Source organism: Aedes albopictus, chromosome 2 (assembly GCF_035046485.1).
Source record: "Aedes albopictus strain Foshan chromosome 2, AalbF5, whole genome shotgun sequence".
Taxonomy (NCBI): Eukaryota; Metazoa; Arthropoda; class Insecta; order Diptera; family Culicidae; genus Aedes; species Aedes albopictus.
Genome location: NC_085137.1, coordinates 513,402,883 through 513,418,376, shown reverse-complemented (window position 1 = coordinate 513,418,376; position 15,494 = coordinate 513,402,883). Strand labels below are relative to the sequence as shown.

Sequence of the window (15,494 nt, the reverse complement as noted above, 5' to 3'; positions counted from 1 at the left end):
CAATAACTGAAGGATTCCCAGGCGAATTTGTTTGAGAAACCCCAGCAAGAATATCTGGAGAAATACTAGTAGACATATCTGGTGATACTCTGAAAGAAATTTCTATAGGAATCCTTAAAGAAATCTCTGGATAAAATCTTGGAAGAATATGTAAAGGAATCCTTGCAGAAACCTTTGCAATAATCCCATTAAGAATATTAAGAGGAATCCTATCAAGTATGTGTGGAGAAATTTCACGAGAATTTCCCCAAAAATTTCTTTTTAAGTACGTCCTGATGGGTTTCTCTAGAAACTCCTGCTGGGATTTCTGAAGAAATACGTTCAAGGATTCCTCCAGGGAATCCACTTGAAGTTCCTCCAGGAATTCCTGCTGCGATTTGTCCAGAGATTTCTTTAGAAACTTCTACATGAGTTCTTCCAGGGATTTTCCAAAAAAAAAAAAACAATAGTTCTTCTAGTGATTTCTTTAAGAATCCCTGCAGTTATTGCTCTCGAAATTCCTCCAGATATTCCTCTCAAGGTTCCATTAGAGATTTTTCCAATGGTTTCTCCAGGATTTCCTTTTGGGATTCTGCAAGGATTCTTCCAAAGCCTCTTCTGGCATTTCCTCTAAAAAATCTTGCGATTGCTTCAGAGAATTCTACGAGGAAATTTTCAACAAAAACTTTCTCACAAAGCTCCCAGAAAATCCTGTTGGAAAGCACCTTGAGATCCCTTTAGGGATTCTTGCTAGTATTATTCCAATGATTCTGGGATTTATTAAGAAATTACTGGTAGAATCGAAAAGGAAGTTTTCCTGGGACTGCTCAAGCAATTCTTGGCAGGGGATCTTCTTGAAATTCTTAGAGGATGATAAGAGCAATAACTGGAGAATTCCCAGACGAACATGCTGAAGAAACCCCAGCAAGAATTTCTGGAGACATCCTAGTAGGAATACCTAGGAGAAATTTCTAAAGGAATCCTTGAAGAAATCTTTGGAGAAATTGAAGGAGGAATTTCTATAGGAATCTTCGGAGAAATCTCTGGAGGAAACCTTGGAAGAATATGTAAAGGAATGCTTGCAGAAATCTTTGAAGCAATCCCATTAAGTACATTTAGAGCAATCCCACCAGACATTTGTAGAGGAATGTCAAGAGAATGTCTCCAAAGATTTCTCTCGGATTACCTTCAGGAATGCCTGATGGGTTTCCCTAGAAATTACTGCTGGGATTGCTGAAACCCGAGCAGGAACGAATAACTGACACATAACTGCAGCATACCAAAATCAGGTATCATACCAAGACAAGGTCGGTTATCCTGGTATTGAAAATAACTTACTTTGGTATTTTGTAGGTATTGATAAAATACCTCAACGAGTTATTGGTTTGGTGTTGAGAACTGCTTGAGGTATTACATATTCAGATACGGAAAAATCACTATTTGTATGAAAGAATAGCTGATTATTATTTAGGTATTGTCATACCTGATGTAATTATTCACGTGTTATGCACAGAATACACACCAGTTAGTATTTCAGGTATGTTACCTCTTATGCAGGGTTTCTTAATACCTCATACAGGTTGTAGGTATTCGGTTTTCCATACCTGAGTTTGTTATTTTTCAGCTATTTTCTCCTGCTCGGGAAAACAATACGTTCGAGGGGTCCCCCAGGAAATCCACTCAAAGTTCCTGCAGGAATTCATCCTGTGATTTGTCTAGGGATTTCTCCAAGAATTTCTTCATGAATTCTTCCAGAGATTTTTCTAAAAATTTCTTCAATGATTTCTCTAAGGATGCGTACAGATATTGCTCTCGTAAGTCCTCTTACGGTTCCTTCAGAGATTTCTCAAGGACTTTCTCTTGGGATTCCTCTAGCAATTCTTGCTGGGATTCCTCCAGCGATTCATGCTTGGATTTTTCCAGAAATTCAGCACTCCTACTGGCAATTCTCTTTAGATTGTAAAACAATGCTGATCGATCAAGCACAAGGTGTCAAGTTTCAGATCGATAAAATTCCGGAAGAGTTTTTCCACAGTTACCGAATCCCAACCGTTAACTGCTGTGCGGGAAAACTCCATCCGTCCGACAATCATTGTTCTATAAAACAACACTGGACAAAAAATCGCCAATAATTGAGTCCCTGAGGAAGGTCCTAAATGAGACCGAAACGTCGGACAAGATTGAATAGCTGTGTTTGAATTTTGTCAAGACTGAAAGAGCCATTTTCAAGCTAAAATCTATCGCAGTCGAATCCAAAAAAATGTTTTAGGAACTAGGGTAAGTGTACCAATTATGGCTATAGTACCAATGATTCGTCATAGTTGACTTTCACCCTTTAACGATGTAAATCAACAATAAAAAAAATTGTGAACAACAGATCACGTTCACAAAAGATGGTTGCACTCATTTAAACTCCACATTTTGCTCAAATTATGGTAGAAATAAATCATTTTTCTTAAAATTTCGGCTTCCTTGCACCCTTTTTCACCATAGTGTACCAATTTTGGCTAATCCCATAAGAAATGCATGCAAATAGTGCGAAAAGGAACCGAAGTTAAAAATTGTAGCCATAACTGGTACAGGGTTCCTTTCATTGGCACACGCTGTAATAAATACTAAAAGTAGTTTTGGCTCCGTTTCTACATTTTTCCTGTAAAGTATAGAAACTAAGCTATCTTTTAACATATTGATGACATTCGTTGGTCTTCTTGTTATTTTTGTACAAATAGTTTTCCTTAAGTAGTGCCATAATTGGTACAGGCACCCTACTACTCCAGGATTGCTCTTGGGCTGCTGCAGGGATCCCTATAGATATTTCTGACAAGAATCAACCAGGGAGTTTCCTGGATTACTTGAAAGACTTTCAAGAGTAATAATTGAAGACATTCCTGCTGAAAATACTTGAGAAATCTCATCAGTAGGAGTTTCTGAAGCAATCCAAACCGTAATTACTGGAATATAAAGAAAAAATCCCAGAGGAATCGTAGAGAAATCTGAACGAGTCATTACAGGGTTTTCTGGAAGAACTTCTTAAGATTTCCTTGAGGAATCCCAGAAGAAATTTCCGGAGGAACCCCAGCAAGCATCTCTAGAGAAATTCCTAGAGGAATTGATAAGGTTTTTTTTTATAAATCCTCATGGAAATCCTCCAGAAATGTCTGTGGGAATTCTACTAAAAAAATCTACGATTACTCAATGGGTTTCTCCAAGGATCCCTCCGGAAATTGCTCCGGTGATACTTTTAGAGATTTCAGCACTGATCCCTCAAAGAATTCCTCTCGAAATACCTTCAGTAACTTTTGCTGGGATTCATTCATGAATTCCAATCAGGATTCCTCCTGCTGAGGATTTTCAACCCGGGTAGAGGTAAAATACTGGCGATCAAAACATGATATTGGTTTGATTGATATAAGAGATAAAAGATCTGAAAATAATATCTGAAAAATGTTCCTGGAACATCAGAACAATATCAAAATTTGATATTTCAAGATCATATGAATAGCTCGCTGCTATTGGTTAGATCTTACAAAATCTAAATATGTTTTGATGATGATGTTCCAGGATTAAATTTTTGATTTTATTTTTAGATCTTTTATCTCTTATGTCAATCAAACCCATATCACTTTTTGATCTCTATATCACAATATGCTATTATTGAGCTCTTTTTCTCTACTCGGTAAGCATTTCCAGATGGTATTTTTGTAGTTATTGCTCTAAGGAGTCCTCCAGGAATTTCTGAAGGATTTCTAGCAGAAATTGCTTGAAGAGTTCCAGCAAGACTTCTCGAAGGATTCCCACCACGAATCCCTGGAAAAGTCGCAGTAGTATTCCAGGAAGAATTTCAACAGAAATTCTCATAAGAATCTGGAGAGGATTTCCAGAATACGAAGAGAAATTCCCAGAAGAATCCTTAGAGGATTTTTTTAGGAATCTCTTAAAAAATTCTTATGTGAATTTCTGAAGAAATTCTTGGATAATTGGATAATTTTTGAAGAAATTCTTGATAAATCCTCTTAGAATTCCTCTAGAAATGTCTGATGGGATTCATTCATGAACGCCTATCTGGATTTCTCCTAGCATTCTAGCTAGAGATTCTCAAGCATTTGCAGATGGTATTTCTGTAGCTATTACCTTTCCTCAACCATTTCTTACTGACAGTTCTCAAACATTTGCAGATAGATAGTATTTCTGAAGTGCCTCCAAGAATTCCTGAAGGATTTCTAGCAGGAATAGCTTGAAGAATTCCAGCATCCAGAAAGTCTCATACTAATATGAAGAAAATTTCCAGAATACAAAGAGAAAATACTAGAGATCTTCCTAGAAAAATCACATGAGAAATCCCTCTGAAGGACAAAGTTTTGTTTTCCGATATTCAGTAGGAACATTATGAGGAATCGAGGTCTTCCCTGTGACCCCGTGGTACGCCTCTTGCGCATCTCGAACCGTCTTCCCAGATATCCAAAACCGCACACTCATCGTTCAAAAAAGCCGTCTCCGCGACCCGAGTCGATGGATGACGCCGCGTCATCGATGTCCCTGACGAGAGACCGCGCGCGGTTGCTGAAACACACTCGTCCGTTGTCGTCGGCGGTCATCTTGTGGACAGTACCAAGATACCCACTACAAACGCCACGAGACACGTATATTTTCGTGGTGATTTTCGATGATGATGATGATGATGATGATGATGGTGGTCACCCCGCTGCTGGTTGCCCGGTTTCGCTGACGAAACTGCGCATATCCAAAGATGGTTCCTACCCTAACCCACCTCTAGCTCTGTCTCTGTAGGATGTGGAACACAGGCGGCGAAGGTGGTGGCGGGCGACGGCGACGACGTTGACGATGACGACGACGTTTGGCAAGGCAAGTGTGACTACGTGGTAGAAGGCGAGTGAAGCGAGGAGTGTCCGGTCTCGGTCCGATCCAGCACAGCACACACGCTGCTGTTGCTTCTGGCTGGTTGGCTGGTAGTCGTACGGATGCCTCGTTTTTCTCGCTCCCCGAAGGGTGGGGGAATTAGCACATCGGAAAGGAATTTGCTGGCCCGAGATGTTTTTCGCTTCTTCTTCTGCGAGGGGAGACGTGAAGGTTTCTGGAAGGTGGTCTCCATCGTCCTACATACTTCCCGGAAACTTATTCACAGCGAGCGATCGAAGTAGGCAGCTCTGAAGGAAGGATTGCTTGGATCGATGTTATTAACGTCATTCGGGTGGCTTGCTTGGATAGTTCAGCAATAATGCTCTGGAGAAATGTCTAATCCAGTGAAACTCTTCAAGAAATTCACTTTCATTCGTCTGTAAGATGTAGGAATGCCTTCACGAATTTTGCTTTCGAATACCAGTTCGGAAACCAGTTGTATTAGTGCTCAGCTGAGCAAGAATGGAACTACCCAAATCGGCCCAAGTAAACCGAAACAGAATAGACGTAATGAAAACAAACTATAAAATAATAATCATACATGCTGCTCTCGTACACTCGTACGGAACCATTTGTATGTCAGTAGTGTAACTAGCGAACCATTATCATTGTCGACGCACACATCTGCGTCTACACGTGGCAGCTGTACCTATATACGAATGAACGAACGAACGGTGCGTGTAGTATCAAAATGATGATGAAGATCGTCTCTACAACTTCAGTCAAGTCAACCACATGTTGCAAATGATCCGCGTTCCTCCAACTACCTATATGGCAGAGAAGCTTTAAAGTGCTCCTCCGTTCATGTTTTTTGTTTGACTTTGACTCTTCTCGCGTCGGTCGAGCGATTTGCTTGTTTTTGTTTGTTGAAAGGTCGTATTATCTTTTCAATATTAACGAGGTTTAGAAGAACAATTTAGTTTTATAATATGTTGTGCTTCACTTAAGGTGAAGCGTTCAAGAATTCAATATCAAATTAGCAAAAAATACTTCAGAGGTACAAATCTGACGAATGAAACAATAAATTACAGCCCTAGTGACATTTTGGTTGAACCTATTAAGTCTTGTAGAGGTTCTGAGAACCATCATAAAACCTTATTCCTTTTATTTTGTTTTTATGATGATTATAATAACCTCTTCTAGTCTCCTTGACTAAAAAATGTTACTTGGAAGTGCATTAATTGATTCTGACTTGCATACTTGAACTAGGATTCAGATAAACAAGATCCAATGGCATTTGGGTACGGTTGTTAAAGGATTCCGTGGAGTTTCTCCTCAACCAAATGAATAAACTCTGTCTTCTGAATTAGTGTATGCATGTAACATATGATTTACATCAGTGCGGAGAAGGTTTCGTCTGATAATGGATATATCTTCTTGCACGATTACTGTAGAATTGGTATCAATCTACGCAAGTGCCAGATCTTCACCATTTGTGCGCCAGAACGCTAGGTGGATTGTTCCGAGTTTCAACTCATTGGTTATATTCCAGTCATTCCCAATGCCATCTCGCAGTACACACATTCATCAGGTGGTTTTGTTGAGAATCACACAAGCATACCTTCTGTTGCCGCTGTGTTCGATTCCAATGTGCGGAATGGGACTTCTGCTGGCCGTATCTCTCCCTACACGGCACTGACTGACAGTAGTCTGTGTAGTAGTAGTATGCTGCTAGGCTAATGGCACCAGCCAACTCGACTCAACAACACCACACGATTCGAGGTCACGCGGTTTGTGCTCCGCGCTATGATCTCTCATTCGTCTCTCTTCTCCGACGCTGAGGGATTTCAAACGAAACCCTATAGAGTGGGTAGACACACGGGTATCATACGGATACGCGTCTAAGCACAGCAGTTGTATGCTTCTAAATCAAAACAAAACGGAAAATGAAGCTCGACTCGTGATAGTGATTCAGGCAAAGGCAGGAGAGTATTGTGATTGAGATCGAATTGAGAGAATAAAGAGCAACATGGGCAGAGAGACGTAACAATCGCGCAAAAAAAAGGAAACCAGCAGAGACAGAAACGAGCATTAAAATACCGTCTCAGCCGCACTCAGTCAGTCAGTTAGTCAGTCAATCGGTGAGCAGAAATTGAAGATCAAAACAAAAAATATGAAAATGGTAATTATTTGGTGTTTTGCTTTGATTTGTTTGGGTTCAAACCTGTCTGAAGGCCGAGACGTGTGTGCAGCAATAAAGGCTTAGATGCGAGCTGTTAGAGGTGAACTTGCACTTTCGGTAATGAACTGGGATAATGCGGTAGATGATCTTGTTAATCGAATTGATAACAGCACCAAATGCATATCGTCTATACATTTGACAGTAATGTATCTCTCAATGAGTCATTCCAATTGTATAGCAATTTCTAGATTTAGGACATTGATTTGTGCCGTCAAATGGGAACCACACGAATCGGAATACGGGATGGGCATTATCATATTTGGCCAAACATTTCAATAGGACATGTCTGCAAAAGAGAAGTTCTTGTTGTTTCCTTTCTGTTTTCGATCATTACGACGTAATACCATAAATGTTTCCAATTTTTGCAGTACAACGCTCGATCAGAGACACACGTTTTAATCATCTTCCTAGGACGAATTGAAAAGCCGAACGAGCAAGTTTGGTTTTTACAGGGAGAGAAAACAAAGAGACTTTTTTCTGCACATAAGATCTATTGAAATGTTTGACCAGATATGACAACAACCACTAAACGTTTAGTTATACTTTCAATATGGAGGCGCATGGTCGCTTGTACTTTCAGTACAGTGCGACAGTGGTTTGGTTGGGTATAGAATATTTTAATTATTCTTCAAATTTTAATTTAATCAATCATAAGGAATTTGTTATGTTTGTTCATTGAACAAAGTAAAGAACATGGACACATTAGCTCCGTACTCCTCAAATGCTTTTGGGAGTATTTTTTTACTGTTTTGATTTGGCGGAGTTGGCGAACACTTAACAACATACCGATGGAGTCATCTGAATTCGATTTCAGTGGCCTTGTTAGATTTGTCTGAGCATATTTTTTTGGATGGTTTACTTGGAAAATTGAAAACAGATCCTAGATGGTTTTAAAAACATACTAGTTGAATGACTCCCGAAGTTTTCAACGCAAACTTACGACTATTTGCAATTGCGTTAGGGGAGTCATTTCCGGATATCTTATTTCAATAATTTCAGTTATTATTTATAGGAAGAATATTCCAAACCACAATTATGAATCAGCAGACAACTTTACCACAAATATGCAACACAGTATATGATTCATCGAAGTGTAGTCTCTCATCAACATTTAAATGCATTGAAATTCATATTGGCATACCATCAATATGTTGTCTGAATCACCGTCTCAGGCCTCATGCGACATCCATCATACATCCGAAGCTACACCAGGGTGTCAACTACCTGGTAAAATCTGGAAAACCGGGAATCCTCAGAGAATTTTATTTAACAGGGAAAAACCTAGAATACACAGGAAATATCTTAACTTGTAGATCTACTCAGAAAGTCCACGGAGTTTACTACATCATCGCGGATATGAACACGGCACAAAAGTTTTCGATTAAGTAGTGTTAGTGTATCCATCTAGAAAATCGTCTACAATGACTTTTCCAGAAATTTCTTTGGAAATACCTCTTGAAATTCCTCCCAGGGTTTTACAAGTTTCCTTCCTTCCCGGACATTCCGGAATTCAGATCGATTTCTTCTGGACTTTTTATGGGGATCATACAGAATTTCTTCTAGAGGTTTTCCCAGTATTGCAACCAGACATTTCGTGGGTTTCTACCAGGATTTATCCCGAGATCTCCATAAGAGTTTCTCACAGAATATACCGCAAATGTTGTCACTTGAACTAAAGTTAATGCAAATTGCACAAAATTTTTCGAAATCAACGAAAAAAAGTAGTTGTGAATCTATAGTATTTTGATTGTTTAGCAGTAGTTCCACTATTGAAACACATAGTTGACAGTTGGGTTTACCTAATAGGATTATCATCATATTTTAAAAAAAAACTATTGCATTATAATCATCTAATTCTATTTGTCTCGAGTTCGTCGAAAATCGATGGTGCTCTAAAGCAATGGAAAGTAGTGGAGTTTTGCACTAATTTTCTCCAGGAATTCCTTCCGAAGTATCTCCTGTGATTTCAATCGGTTAGGATAGCTCAGATCAATCTTCAGCACAAAAGAACAGCAACGACCAATCTTTGTAGACCTTTGCAAAATGGTACAGCCCAAGTGGCGTTAGTCCAAGAACCTTACTTTCGTAAGGGGAATTTCTATCTAGGAAATCTTGTGAATCCGGTGTTTGCTACTATCAGTAAAAATGAAATGGCAAACTCATGTGTCGTGCCTCGAGCATGTACGCTTGTCAACAACGCAATCGTTGCTACACTCATCTCTGAACTAACCACCAGAGATGTATGTACTATCATAATCGATGTATCTGTTGGAAACCTCAACAGGAAATACGTTTATTGTTCGGTTTATTTACCGCATGATGAACCATCCCCTACGGATGCTTTCAAGCAAGTCATTGCATACTGCACTTCAAAAGGCATTCCGCTAATTGTTGGTAGTGATGCTAATCTGGGGCAGCTCAGACATCAATTTGAGAGACTCCAGTTTGATGGAATACTTAAGTAGTACAGATCTTGGATTACTTACCATAGGCAACCGCCCAACCTTCATGGTATTTGCTAGAGAGGAAGTGTGAGACATAACGCTTTGCTCTAGCAGAATTAGTCACGAGCTGACCAATTGGCATGTGTCAGATGAAGAATCTTTATCCGACCATCGCTACATCTTGTTTGAATATGTGAAACTACGCAAACTTTGCGTTTCAGGAACCCACGGTCAACCAACTGGGATCTCTTTACCGATTTGGTTGCAGCCTAATTTCATAGATATTCACCATCCATTGACACTCCAAGTGATTTAAATGATGCCGTTGATATTACGATGGCCTTCATCATGGAAGCTTTTGAAGAAGCTTGCCCTCTACGGTCTGTGAAGACCACAAGAGGAACCCCTTGGTGGAACTCCGATCTGGCGAAGCTCAGGAAACAATGTAGAAACAGTTGGAACAGACGGAGGCTGAGCTGGATCGGAGGCTTTCAGGTCGGCTCGCAAGGCCTACCAGAAAGCTCTGCTGAACGATCCGGCTGGAAAAACCTTTGTACAAATGTTTCCAGTCTGAGTGAAGCTAGTCGGTTGAACAAAATCCTTGCAAAATCAAAGGATTTTCAAGTGAACGAGCTTCGTTTGCCAAATGGTGATTTCACTTCCTCTGATGAGGTAGTTTTGGAATGTTTATTCAGTACACACTTCTCCGGATGTGTGTATATTACATCTTCGGATGAACCTGATGTATTTTCTTGTAGTTATGATTCTTTAGCTTCGGCTCGGAGTATCATAACTTTAGAATCGATTGAATGGGCACTTAATAGCTTTGCTCCTTTCAAATCTCCTGGGGCAGATGGGATTTATCCTATTTTGCTTCAGAAGGGATTTGATCATTTCAAACATGTTTTGAAACAACTACTTGTTTGCAGTTTTGCTACAGGGTATATTTCCAAATCATGGCGGGATATTACTGTAAAGTTTATTCCGAAAGTGGGTCGTGCGTCGTATGAAGAAGCAAAGAGCTTCAGTCCTATCAGTTTGACCTCTTTTCTTCTGAAATGCTTAGAACGCATTGTCGATAATCACATCCGTGATGTTCATCTGGCCAATGTGCCTCTTCATGTGAACCAACATGCTTACCAATCTGGAAAGTCCACTGTGACTCTTTTACACAAAGTTGTTTACGATATCGAGGAGCCATTCGCTCAAAAGCAATCCTGCTTGGATGTTTTCTTAGATATCGAGGGTGCCTTTGACAACGTGCCTTTCGATGCCATATTGGAAGCCGCACGGGGTTATGGTATATCTCCAATGATTTCCAATTGGATTCACCAAATGCTCAAAAACCGACATCTCTTCTCGACATTGCGTCAAGCGGCGTTTAGGAAATTGAGTGTTTGTGGATGCCCCCAAGGGGGAGTCTTATCACCACTTTTGTTGAATCTCGTAGCAGATACGCTATTGAGGCAACTGAACAATAGAGGATTTCCTACTTATGGTTTTGCCAACCACTACCTAACATACCGACTGTGCATCAGCACCCTTTTCGACCTGATGCAAAACGCTCTTCTGGTAGTTGAGGGTTGGTGTCGCCAATATGGCCTTTCGGTAAATCCGAGTAAAATATCTATTGTTCTTTACACGGAAAAGCGAAACCGTAATGGTGTTCGACCCTACGTCTCTTTGATTCTGAAATCGATGTGACTGAACAGATAAAGTACGTTGGAGTCATTCTTAATTCCAAGCTTTCCTGGACACCTCATGTTGAGTTCAGAATCAAGAAAACTTGTATGGCCTTCGGGCAATGCCAGCGAACCTTTGGTACAAATTGGGGTCTAAAACCCAAGTATATCAAATGGATTTACACAACAGTTGTTCGTCTAATATTGGCCGTTGGATGTCTTGTGTGGTGGCAGAAGGGCAAAGTGAGAACGGTCCAATCAAAATTAAGCCATCTTCAAAGGATGTGCTTAATAGCGGTGTCTGGAGCGTTCTCTTCAACTCCTACGGCAGCGCTCGAAGTTCTCTTTGACGTTGCTCCACTACATATTCATCTCAAACAAAAAGCACTTTCTTGCACTTACCGCCTATGGGTACTCGGTTTATTAGAGGAAACTTCTGTGAACCGCAGTTCAACACACACCTCGTTGTTTCCACTTTTGGTAAATTGGGACAAAATTGTCCTTGATCCAAGTGATCTTACAATTGCTTGTAATTTTCCATATAGGACATTTTCCACGAAATTCCCTTCCCGGGAATAGTGGACATCTGGTTATCTGGAGAGAAGTATTTCAGACGGCATCGTATGCTACACTGATGGCTCCCTTCTCGAAGGTCGAGCAGGTGCTGGTGTTTATTCTCGTGAGCTAAGGCTGTATCAGTCTTATTCACTTGGCAGACACTGCACCGTTTTTCAGGCCGAAATCTTTGCTCTTATGTGCGGAGTGCAATCAGCACTTCAGCAGCACGTAATGGGCAAAGTAATATACTTCTGTTCAGATAGCTAGGCTGCTATTAAAGCACTTGCTTCGGCCAACTCCAGGTCGAAGAAGTTATCGAATGTCGAACTTAAAACGAGCAGCTGAATTCAGCAAACGCTGTTCACCTTGTGTGGGTACCTGGTCATTCTTCCATTGCTGGAAATGAATTGGCTGATGAGTTAGCTCGTACTGGAGCATCACATGACTTCATTGGCCATAAGCCAGCTATTCCGATATCGAAGTGTTGGGTAAAGCTTCAGATTGACACCTGGGCTGCCACTCAGCACAAACAATACTGGAATAGTTTGGAGTCATGTCATCAAACCAAATTGTATTGTACTAAGCCATCTCTAGGGGTGGCAAAGTATCTAACAAATCTGTCAAAGTAGAATTGCAGCATGCTGGCCAAAGCATTGACTGGCCACTGCCGACTCAGCTATTTAAATATCACATGGCGAATATTCAGCAAGCTGATTCATTTGCCTGTGATAGCTGTGAATCCGATTATGGAACTTCGTATCATTTAATATGTAATTGTCCAGATTCAAGTACTCGAATCGTCGTTTGTGACACAAATCTTTAGGGCAGAGCAGCAAACCTGTAAAGACAACTTAATCGGAAAATCTCATTTATTCATGAAAACAAGTATTAACCATTGCCTCTTCTTTTTATTCTTCCGCAGATTCATCCGAATACGACTCCAGCTACCAAAACGCAGTGGAGGAAGAACTGGCCGCCTACAAACAGCTCCAGCAAATGAAGGCCATCAAGGCTGCGGCCGCCGTAATCCCGGCATCGCTCAAATCGGAACTCACGGTGACCCCGGCCGTTAACCACAACAACAACAACAAAACCAGCAGTTTCAACCGGATCAGCACCGGTAGCACCAGCAGCAGTAGCAGTGCGAGCCCTCCGAGTTCGTCCGCCGCAGCCGCCGCCGCCGCAACGAACGGTACCATCAACTACAAGGAGAAGTACGAGCAATCCCTCAAGGAGCTGTTCGCCTGCCGCAAGATAGTCAAGAACCAGAACAATGCCATCAAACAGCTCCAGGGAGAGATAGACTTCCTCAATCAGCTGCTCAAGGAGAAATGATCTCGTTCCGGGGGAAAGGTCCGAATCGCGGACAGTCGGGTGCCAAGAGTTTGCTCTTACGACCTACGCTAGGAGGCGTGCGTGTAAGGTGTAAGTCGTTCCGTGTGCTGTTCGGCCATGATGGTCTCAACCATCGTGGCCTCAATTACGTTTCTCTTTTTTACATAGTCTAGAACTGAGAAAAGCTTTTATTAAGTCATCATCGGAGGTAGTACAAGGAGAGGAAGCAAGTCCTGTTAGAAGATAGTTTTTAGGGTTGATTTAGTCGTATAATTATATTTACCACAAAATAACATACGGAGTGGACATATTTTGAACTGTTCTGCTCCGCGTTTGTAGTGCCAGATGAAATAATAAAAAATATCCGGGTAATTTTCCTTGGAAGCCAGTCGCCATTTTATTCTTGTTCTTGAGTTAGATTTGTATAGTCAATCTTATTTGCTAAAAGTGATGCATCATAGGCAAAAGCTATGAGAATCACAAGGTCGACATTGATGATTGAATAATTAGGTTTTCCAAAGCGCCATAAAACCGAAATGAAGCTTACAGTATATTGCATGACTATCTTGCAACATGATAGCTATACAATATATTATAAGACTGCTTAGTCACAACATTCTTCGGGATTTTGCAAGGAAAATCAAACACGTTTATCATCGTTCAGCTTTTTATCCATCATTTTGAGCAAAACTGCATGGGTTTCGCCTATAATCTGAGAAAGTACAAGAGACATCGGAACGTCGAATAAAAAAAACAATGTCCAAACGGCGACCTAGGTTTCCGTGAGAATGACTCAATCTGCGTTTCTGAAACGAAAAAACACCCATCTTTTTCGTTTCTCCACGTCGAGACATGCTAGTTAACCAGCATCACTTCTACGCTAGTAATAGTTACCATCACGAATGTTTGTATTGCGTAAAAAGCTTTTTTGTCTTATTCAGGATAATCCTATTTATTTAATTTTTCCTGTGCGAGCGTACATTCCAATAGTGAACCAAATTTGAGTGCATGAAATCTCCCGCAAGTTTTTCTCGAGAAAGCTGCATATTTCGTACTGTTAAGTTTTGGACAAGTATAAAACTATGCGCCAGTACTAAATGAGCAAGTTCATAATCACGGAATCGAAATAAGTTTATTTACTATCCTTGTAAAAAAACAAAAACATCCCGGGTGTGTGGCGAACAACAAAAGATAAACGAAACACCTGGCTCTGGGTGGAAGCGAAACGCCGACCGCCCAGCTATACGAAAACATAAAACAGGAGAACATTGCGCCTTTCAAACGAGTGTAGTCTGAAAATCTAATCAAATGACAAACCGATAGTAACCATACGTTTATATATGTATTATTAAGAGAGCTCTGACAAAAAAGCGGTTTCGAGAGTTAGGAAAAAGAAACAATGTGTTTGATATGTGTGTAAAAACTTTTTTCTTACTAATCTTATACACCTCCTAAATGTGTAAAAGCAGCGTGAGCAAAAACACGTTAGTCATAGAATTGAAAACGAACGTTCGATTCTAGTTGTTTGATTGAATTTTGCAAACACTTCAACACACAAAAACACACGAAAAAAAAAAGTATATTAAAGATAGCTTATATTATTATACCCCTATATATACATATTTAAGAAAACAAAATGGGTGAAACCAAATGAATGAAAAATGCCAGCATTAGTTTAGGATGAGTATCGGACACAAAGGTATGTCGCTGTTTGTCCGCTCAACAGGGACGACATTATAAAATGGAACAAGTTATCCTGAAGTGGTTCACATATACCTTTGTGCCATACTCTAAGTGGAAAACAATGGGGTGGGAACTGAACACAAGCAGAACAGGATACGTTGTAGGTGTAGTTCTTTGCGAAGCGGCCACCTACAACAAGGAACAAAACCAAATGGAACAACAAAAAAAAGAAAAAAACATATGGACAGTTGCTTTCTGTTGCCAATAAATTTTCATCGGGATAATGTAGATTCTAAACTTTGCCTAATTTTTTGTTTATTCAATAAGAAAATTTGAGAAATACCCACAGCAAAGCCACTCAAGACTACGTCTCTGTTTTGTTTTTACTGACTTAAATCTCTGGAATGAATTCGAAGATTTACCTAACGTGTTTCGAGATTTGTTGATTTTTTTCGGTGAAAAAAGACTTTCCAAATCGTTTTGGCATAACGTTTCGGCCTACTTCATTCAGCCATCATCAGATACAAGACGTCTTCAGGTACTGTCGCAGCAATTCTCTCCCGTAGCTGCCATACCTGTTCACTATCTCCCTTTGCAGATGCATTTTCCCTTCCTTGATCAAGCGATTTCACTTTGTGGGGTTTTTTCGTCACCACAAAGTGAAATCGCTTGATCAAGGAAGGGAAAATGCATCTGCAAAGGGAGATAGTGAAC

At 40.3% G+C, this 15,494-nt stretch overlaps 1 protein-coding gene across 3 annotated transcripts in view; it reads left to right on the top strand.

Moving 5' to 3' along the window:
• The window catches only part of LOC109409734 (putative uncharacterized protein DDB_G0282129), a 74,295-nt gene extending 59,218 nt beyond the window's left edge, over positions 1–15,077 (top strand). For all 3 annotated transcript variants that reach the window (XM_029870206.2, XM_029870207.2, XM_029870205.2), the window contains exon 4: positions 12,685–15,077. In XM_029870206.2, the coding sequence (XP_029726066.1) occupies positions 12,685–13,097 (413 nt within the window). In that variant the 3' untranslated portion in view covers positions 13,098–15,077. The remainder of the gene's footprint in view (positions 1–12,684) is intronic.
• Positions 15,078–15,494: the final 417 nt, after the last annotated feature.